This window comes from Ranitomeya imitator, chromosome 10 (genome assembly GCF_032444005.1).
Source record: "Ranitomeya imitator isolate aRanImi1 chromosome 10, aRanImi1.pri, whole genome shotgun sequence".
Taxonomy (NCBI): domain Eukaryota; kingdom Metazoa; phylum Chordata; class Amphibia; order Anura; family Dendrobatidae; genus Ranitomeya; species Ranitomeya imitator.
The window spans coordinates 36,186,318-36,195,530 of NC_091291.1; the positions used below are offsets into that span (position 1 = coordinate 36,186,318).

At 41.5% G+C, this 9,213-nt stretch overlaps 1 protein-coding gene across 1 annotated transcript; it reads left to right on the forward strand.

Annotated features, from left to right (window-relative positions):
• Positions 1–1,282: 1,282 nt before the first annotated feature.
• Positions 1,283–8,687, forward strand: LOC138652061 (trans-1,2-dihydrobenzene-1,2-diol dehydrogenase-like). The gene is made up of 7 exons (XM_069742785.1): positions 1,283–1,468; positions 4,471–4,582; positions 5,166–5,329; positions 5,565–5,817; positions 6,747–6,871; positions 7,510–7,660; positions 8,545–8,687. Exons 1-7 carry the CDS (start codon positions 1,379–1,381, stop codon positions 8,643–8,645), a joined length of 996 nt encoding a protein of 331 aa, XP_069598886.1. The 5' UTR covers positions 1,283–1,378; the 3' UTR covers positions 8,646–8,687.
• The last annotated feature ends 526 nt before the right edge of the window (positions 8,688–9,213 follow it).

A 9,213-nucleotide genomic window follows, 5' to 3' on the forward strand; every position in this document is an offset into this window, starting at 1 on the left:
TACCTGCCATACAAACGCCTCTAACGCTGCCCACCTGTTCTTCATCTCATCCTTGCCCTCAACTTTTTCTACCTCGGATTTCTATTCCTCTATCGATGACTACTCAGATTCATCACAGCCCCATCCATGTGGTAACTACCATTTCGTGAACCTCATTCTTCTGTTGCTTGCTGGGACCAACCCCAGGTGGATGTTTGGCCAAAAGCCAAGAGCTGCTTCAGCTGGTTGGTTATGATAATGAAAAGTCCCCCCCACATATCTGGGAGAAAGTAATGTCACAACTTCATAACTAAGCAGTTATTCAATTCATCAGAGCAAAGCAACTCCAAACTTTGAAAGACAGGAAAGAGGGACACGTACTACAAAACATCACAGCACGCATTATGATGTCCCAGCATTGCCCCCTCGTATACATTACGATTTCCTCACAATGCCCTTCATACATTATGATGCCTCCACTCAGAAAAGTCTAAAATAAAGTCACCTAGCCCCATTCCCACGGTGAGTGGAGTGGACCTGTCTATGCTGTGTGAGGCTCATCTCAGCAGGTGTCTTAGGTGCGATGTTATCACTCCTCCCGCGCCGATCCTTAGGTAGAACTTACAGGTTGGATGGTGGAGCAGGGAGCTGACGGCTCTTCGCTCCACCACTATGTTCTCAAGACAAAGATACAGCTGGATCCAGAACATACTGTCAACCTCCAAGGACGGCAGGACAGCTCTCTAAATCTGTGAATGTCCTGGTGAATCCAGGACAGTTGGAAGGTATGACCCCATATCAATAATGTTTAGTGAATGTTCAGGGTATACAGAAAGTAATCTCAAACGTACTGTTTCCATATCTTGCTATGTTATAGTCTCATTCTAGATTGGATATTTAAAGGGTTTGTCCCATATTCCTATCTTCAGGTGTGCACCGCTTTCCAACCTCCTACTTACTTCGGGAGGTGCACTCCTGAAAATTTACATTTCTGACCAGCAGCAGCACTATTTTGGCCCGATCCCATGCTGCAAGGAGAGGGACCTTTCCCCCGCAGCATTGGAGGAGCACAGGGACACTGATCCAACGATCCACGCAGATCTGTCGCAGCATTTGGAAGCTGTAGAGCAAAGATCTTGCAGGAGACTGCAGTATAGCCCTGGCCCTTATACATGCTCTGTCAGCACAGAATGACTGTTCAAACCAAGTACAGGCGCTCGGTGCTCCATGGACAGAGTCCATTTAACACACAGATTGCTGGGAGACACAGCGCGCACACGTCACACTGGATCGCTTCCTGGCTTCAGACTGGGAGTCACTCCCCTTTCCTGACCTATTTAAAGCAGCAGTCTTTTTTTCCTGACTCTGACAAAATCCGGATTTAGTCAGTGAGTCAACAATGGCCACAAGATGGGGCATCTGCTCTGCTGGCAAAATAAGTAATGACTTCGTGGTGGCACTGCACACCCTACCGGCTCAGGATCATCAGGTGGGTGCAGATCTGAGAGTATGAGAAGTAACGTGGCGCGATCGCCATCCGAGCTGACGTGAACTTTGCCCAGCTGCCATCTCCTCGCCTACAATAGTGTGACCAGCAGAACAATCGTCATGTTTCCACCTTTGACCCTGCTGCAGGCCCTTCACCCAAATCTATAAGTCAGACCTCCAAAGCTTCTAGAGTGAGAATACTGTAATGCTTTGGAGCCCTAAGGCGATGAGTTTTGGGTGATTTTTTTTTTTACGTTGCGTATTTTACAAAAAATACAAGACTTAATGGGTGCAGAGAATCTTCAACATCAAAATCTCATTGTAGGAACCTAGCACTGCGCAGAACAACGGATCACTCAGACGTCATTCTTTTCTTTTGCCAGCATAAAAAGAAAACCCAAACCAGACTAATTTCCATCAATGTTTCAGTTTTTACCATCACAGTTTTATGTTTTTTTTTTCTTACATACAAAGAGTTTTCTAAAGCTTCTTGTGAAAACCGAACACTGCATGTACGGCACCTGTAGGCTATCCAATATTTTTTTTTTACCAATATTTCTTTACCAATATTTTTTTACTAATTGTTTTTTTTACAAATATATATTTTTTCACCAATCTTCTTTTTTACCAATATTTTTTTACTAATATATTTTTTTTCACCAATATTTTTTTTCTTACTTTTTTTTCAGCCAATATTTTTTTTTCTTCACAGACCCGTAGACTTGCATTGGCAAGTTTAATGCATGACTTGCATCAATGTCGGACTTGCCTCTGTGCTTTGGTGCGGACCACTCAGTCGGAAAAAAAACAAACTTTGACCTGTGAACAGCCCCATACTCTATAAAGGGTACGAGTTCTAGCCGTCAAAAATACGGTAAGGACTTGTACGCAAAAAAGTAATGTCTGATTACCCTTGAGAACGGACTGCTATTCATGGACCCAAGCGTGACAGCGCCAGATATGCCTTGGTCTTGCATTAATTGTAGCGCCAACTTTGTGGATTGCACTTCCCCAAAAAATTTTAAAAAAAAGTCATTGTCAAATATTACAGCCTTTTTCCATCCATTCAAAAGGAATCGAGTGGTTTTGAACAGAGTGTCATCAGAGATGAGGGGAAACCGGAAAAAAAAAGTTTTTTTCAGTTTCTCCCATCTAAGAGTTTGTACACACGTTTAGTATTTGCAGCAGACCTGCCTTGGAAGTAAACACGTTGTGTAAAATATGTGCATTGTTGCCATGTTTTTGATACAGCGTTTTACTCATATTTTTGACTGGGTTAAAACTGCAAAAACACTGAAAAACTTGTCATTCTGAAGATTTGAAAAAATGCTTCGAATATTCACATCTGTAAGGAAAAATTAAGCAGCAGGTGCAGGAGATTTCAGAAATCATTCACTTATTTCTACAGCCTTTTCTTATCCTCTACAAAAACTTAGTGTCGCTCTTATTCATTCTTGTTTGGACTATTGTAACTCTCTACCAAACTCTCCCCTCTCCAATCTGTCTTGAAAGCAGCAGCCAGGATCATGTTCCTGTCCAACCTCTACACCGATGCCTCCACCCTGTGCCAGCTATTGCACTAGTTGCCCATCTGCTAGAGTCCAATATAAATTTATCACTTTCACCCACGGTTCAGTACCACCCTAATCTCATCCCTCACCTGTCTACCACCCTACCTGTGCCCTCCGTTCCACTAACATCCTCAATAAACTGTACCTCCCATTCCTATCTTGAAGACTTCTCACGTGCTGCGCCAATTCTCTAGAATGTATTACCCAGGACAATTTGATTAATTCCCAACATCCATGGTTTGTTTTTCATCGGCATCACAAATCAAAATTACCCATGCATATCTGGGCCCATGAAAATCTTAGACAGTACATGCATGAACAATTTACCATCAATAATTTGTGAAAAACATGTACCTTTTAATTGCATACGAAAAAAATCACTGGCATCTGAGGTTTAAAGGGAACCTGTAAGCAGGATTGTGCTCAGTAACTTACAGACAGTGTCAAGTTGGCAACATTATACTGATTACAATTATACCTTGGTTGATGGAATCCGTCTTGTGGTTGTTTTTTAATCTTTATTATCAGTTTTGAGTTAATGATATGCTCGAGCCCCGGGGCAGCCTGTGGGGTGTCTTTACGTGGTGCTCTGATTAGGTATTCATAATGCAGACTGCTGACAGGTCACTGATCCCTCACTGACCTGCCAACTAGTTTGCATAAAGATTAAACAACAACCACAAGACTGATTTCATCACCAGGTATCATTGTAATCAGTATAACGGCGACGACCTGACACTGTCTATAGGTTCCTGTGCACAATCCTGCTGACAGGTTCACTTTAAGAATTAAGTTTGTAGCCTTGATTTAATGACATGATTAACCCTTTAAGGACAATTTTTTTTTGTGCTTGCGTTTTTGTTGCTATCTCACTTTCCTCCAAGAGCCATAAACATATGAAGGCTTGTTTTTGTTTTTTTTTCATTGAGACGAGTTGCACTTTTCCATGGCACCATTAATTTTACAATATTATGTGCCAAAACTTGAGCAAAAAAATCCAAACATGATGAAATAGTGAAAATATTTATATTATTATTTTTGTTATAATATTGTAAAAAATGTTTTTTTTTGCTGTGTCCTGTAACATTTCAATTTTTTTGTTGATGGGGGCTTGTTTTTTTGCGTAGTGAGCTGATGATTTTACTAATATCAATGTTGTGTATATATGATTCTTTGATTTATTTTTTTAAGAAGGTGACCAAAAAACAGCAATTCTGGTACTTTGATTTTTTTCTCTTTATGGCATTTAACAATCAGCTTAAATAATTCCATAATTGTTTATAGACGTAGATTTTTACCATACTAAATATGTTTTTTTACTCTTATTTTTAACAGCGATAAAAGGGTGAAAACGCATAACTTAAGTAAAGTAAAATCTTCTTCTTTCCCTGATAATTGCACTTAGTAGATGATTTTCCTTTAACCTTTTCAGGTAGCCGCGGTGGCAGCCAAAGACCTGGACCGTGCCAAGGAATTTGCCCAAAATCATAACATTCCTAAAGTTTATGGGGCATATGAAGAACTTGCCAAAGACCCAGAAGTGGGTAAGTAGTGAAATCTCTGACACCAGGTTATTTTCACGGACAGCATTTTTTTTCTTTGCTTCTCCATTCCAAAGTTATGCCCCCCTCCGGTGATAAAGGTGCAAATTTTCCCGTCAATCAACTGGGCATAGATATACCACAGCACTTCTGACAAAGAATTATCCACCCTTTCCACGACAAGCGTCTTCACAACTTATTAGAGCCTCCCTGGCTGTTATGACCTGCTGCGATCGCAAAGCCTAGCCAGACACAAGCTTCTGTCCACGTTCCCGAGGAATCTTAGCTCATTTCACATGGGCAATGGCAGCAGGTTGTAACAGCCAGACAAACAGAAGTTTGTCATGTATTGGGTGAATAATTCTGAGACTATATCAATCAGTAAAATTGACATTTTGTGATGAAGTGGGGGAAGATGTGTTGAGATATTTACATTGCTCGTTTCATTGGTTTATTGAAAACGGCAGAAAGTTTGTCAATTTTGCTGTGGGAGAGAATGAATAATTTTGTTTGCAATTGTACCATAATGTTTAATTCACGTACTAAGATGATCATCTTGATGTTTTCATCTAATTTTCTTCTTGAGATATCGTCTACGTTGGGGCCATTCATCCTGCTCATAGGGATTTGGTTCTTCTGTTTTTTAACCATGGAAAAAATGTCTTATGTGAAAAACCGATGGCCATGAATCTTACAGAAGTTAAGGAGATCATCTCATCTGCAAGGAAACACAATCTCTTCTTAATGGAGGTTAGTTTATCCATTCTCGATCTTCTTTATGGACCATGATGCCAGTGGTGCAATTCCTGACTAGAGGCCAATGATTGGTTGCAGAGGTCACAGGCTGGCCGCTTGTACACGAAGACCTGGTAGACCACCAGACTCTCACTACTGGATGGGGAGAAAGTGAGAAGTGTGTTTGTTTTTGTTTTTTTTTTAAAACCAGATAACCCTTTTCATCACTGGTATATTGCATTTCATACAGGCCTTCTGGAGCCGTTTTTTTCCAGTCTACGAAGAGATCCGTTCTCTGCTTCATCAGAAAGTTATCGGAGAGGTGAACGTTGTCCGGGCAGAATTCGGTGTAAACTTGCTTGCTGTGGCGCGGTCAGTCGAAAAAGAACTTGGTGGCGGAGCAATTCTGGATATTGGTTGCTATTGTATCCAGTTTGCCTCCATGGTATTTAATGGAGAAAAACCGGAGTCTATAACTGCCAAAGGATTTCTGCATGAAACCGGTAAGCTTCTCTCCAAACGTAATATCTCAGACCGATAGAATGCAAGATTTAGAATTTCTAGGTCTCTTTTGATCTTGATAAGTGATGGTTTCCAGTGAGGATCTGTCATCACTTTATGACCTCCGAGGACCAAGTCAAAGATATAATGGGCTGTAGTGTTGCTTCAGTTCTGCGTCTGCTTTATTTTTACCCTGCATAGCAGCCACTGTGGCTACCCGGACCTGTTGGAACTGCAGTTGCCCCTTCATCAAAAAGATGCCGTGCTGCAGCAGATGGCCAGAAACGTTTTGATGCAGAGGAATAAAGGCAAACTGTATTGGGCACTGCCTCCCTTTGAATCCGTGAAGGTTGGTCCCCAGAGATCATTCAGTGATGGTAATATCTGAAGAACTCTTTATAGGAACGTTCTAGCCGAATCTAACAGTGTGCTAAAGGTAGTATAGGGGCTGAAGGCCATGACACAAGGATTCTCTACTTGGGATTCTTTGACTCCGTTAGGTTGCCCATATTCCTTAGATAGGTTTTTCCAACATATGGAGCATTCGGTTGACCATTCTTTCATCTCCCCCATACATGAGCATTGGTTCTGCATGGGTTTTCAAGACTGAAGAAAGCTCATAAAGGGGAGTGTTGGACTATCCAGATGTGTGAAGAGCCTCCGTCAAATATTCCATTCGATTTGATGGAACACCTTGGGGGAACCTTTGTTAGTGGCGGCTTATCTCCCAGAAGAACAGAGGGATTGTTGAAATTCATCAAACCCAATCCTTCTCCCACCTCTTTTCCCTATCAATGTTGAGTCAACCAGACTCCAGTTTTTATTTTACACCTAAGGTATAGCCTAAAAGTGCAAAGCTGAACCACCGTTTTACGTGAATGTTCCTACGAGTTATATGATGGAACCCAATTAATTTTCCTCAAATCCTTAGGTGTTGATGAGACGGTGACAATCATTCTGCAGTATTCCGGGAAACGCCAGGCCATCCTCACCTGCACCATGGTGTCTGAAATGCCAAATCAGGCCGTTATCTCCGGCACTAAGGGAATCATCCAGGTATGCAATGGTTAAACGTATATGATCATTTTTTCCAATGATAAATTTTGCAGTTAAAAAAATGCAACGAAGTTTATCGGTACTTTAAAAATGCATTAAAAACCCTGCTATAAATCTACACAAAGTATAAAATAAAGGGAAAAATGCAGGAAAAAAATAATCAGAGGAGATCTTTACTGCTTGTCAAAAAATATGCAGCATTTACGCTACATGTGAATACCGCTTAAAAATCCTTGCAAGAACGGAAGGAATTTGTAATTTTAGAGTTTACGGTTTGCCGAGGTTAACATTCACCTCTTGTGGTCTTGGAGATAGATGGTCTTATAGGCAAGCACTACTCTGAATTACAGGAACCAAACACATTCTAGCAAATCACAGTCTGCACTCCATACTTTACTAATTGTCTGGTGTCTTAAGTGGACAAAGCCTCTAATTTTAGTTCATTGATGTGCCTGTTGGATGTTCAGACATGACTGATGTGGCTACGGTCCCACGATGAGCTTTTGATTTTCTGGACCCATTAAGTAAAATAGGTTCCGCAAATTTTTGAAAAACACACGAAAAACTTATTGTGGAATGTAGCCTCCTTATAAATAATATGGATTAGATGTATGATCTCGTCATTTTTTCCTCCCCAGATCCCTTCTTCTATGTGGTCACCAACGTCCCTAATAGTTAATGGGAAGGAAACCAAATTTGCTCTTCCTTCTACTACAAAACACCTGAACTTCAATAACAGCACGGGTCTGAGTTATGAAGCAGAACATGTGAGGCAGTGTCTGCGGAAAGGTAATAGGAAAGCTCCTGGAAGCCATTACTTATCTTCTGGGTCCAATGTGGTCATGACTCATGAGGTTGCCTATCGTCCAGTAGACTGCTTTCTCCCGACTACACCATACTGAATGGATGGGCATTAGTGATGAGCGACCGTGCTCGTGTCCTAATCGAGTGTCTTCGGCGTGCTCGAAAAATATGTTCCGAGTCCCAGCGGCTGCGTGTCTCACGGCTGTTCGACAGGCGCAACACTTGTAGGATCTGCCTAACAAACAGGAAACATGTGTTGCAGCTTCGAACAGCCGCAACACATGTACTGGCAGAGACTGGACCGTATTTTCCGAGCACGCCGAAATACTTGGATTAGGACACGAGCATGCTCGCTCATCACTACCGGGCAATAGTTTTCAATGGTGGGAGATAGGAGAAAGCCATTGGCCAGAGGCTTATGTCACCCCAAATCAAAAGGAACTGGCATTGTAATTCCACCTGACCAATCCTTCTCAGTCCAGTGGTGGGTTTGGCCAACTTTCATCCAACATGCATAAGCGCTATACCCAGAATTGATCTAGAACAGTCAAATGTTGGTTAAGAGAAACCTAAGGCTTCTTCACATCTGCAGAGTTTTCACCAGATGACGGAGGGTATAGAATCAGGGTTTCTATGGTAAAACCACAGTGGAAAAAAAAAATGACATGTCCATCCTTCGCTTGGACTACCAATTTTTTTTTTCCCCTCTTGAGTCCCAACAAGATGCTTAGATGTGCAGGGAATGGGTTATGGGACATGGAACTGTCATTATGAGGAACAACCTAATGGTAAGATCTTCCATGTCATTTGAAAAACTGGATAAAAGTCTAACGTTCCATATTCAGCCATGTATAACTTGTCTATTTCAGGATTGAAAGAAAGCCCGATCATGAGCTTAGCGGAAAGTGAGCTGTTGGCCAGCATCATGGAAGAGGTCCACACTCAGCTCGGTGTCTACAAGAATGAGTGACTACCTGTCCTAATAAGCAATAAATTAAGATTCTGATGTGGATTTTCTTAAGTGTTCTTCAGCCTAAACAACATTTCTCAGGGGATAAAAAGGTGTGGACTTCTCTTCCCAATGACCAAAAGAACTTGGTGTTGAAACTCAATTGTGAACCCTCTCCTGGGTCAGCGTCCGCCCTTTACAGACATGTTCACACTGCTCAGCAATACTGTTGGTCCGGCCTCAATTCATTATTCCGAGAATGATGTGGCTTTCAAGTTTAGAACCAAGGAAAGATCCGTGTGATGCAATTCTCCCATTCTAAAATGGCCTTTTAAATAAGTTGGGTCCCTCTACTTCATTTATGCTGATATTTTTCTTCCATCAATTCTATTTGCACACTCGTAAACATGGAATACATGGGAAAAGCGGGAATTAGATTTTTTCTTCTGTAGAAACTTCAACCTATAAGACCCCAACATGCATCTGTCAATGCTACTGGATATGCCAACACTTAAAGAGGACCGTTTACCTTTACAGTTACAAGGCCACATCTGAAAGCGTAATATCTATCAGTAGAAGAATTATGTTG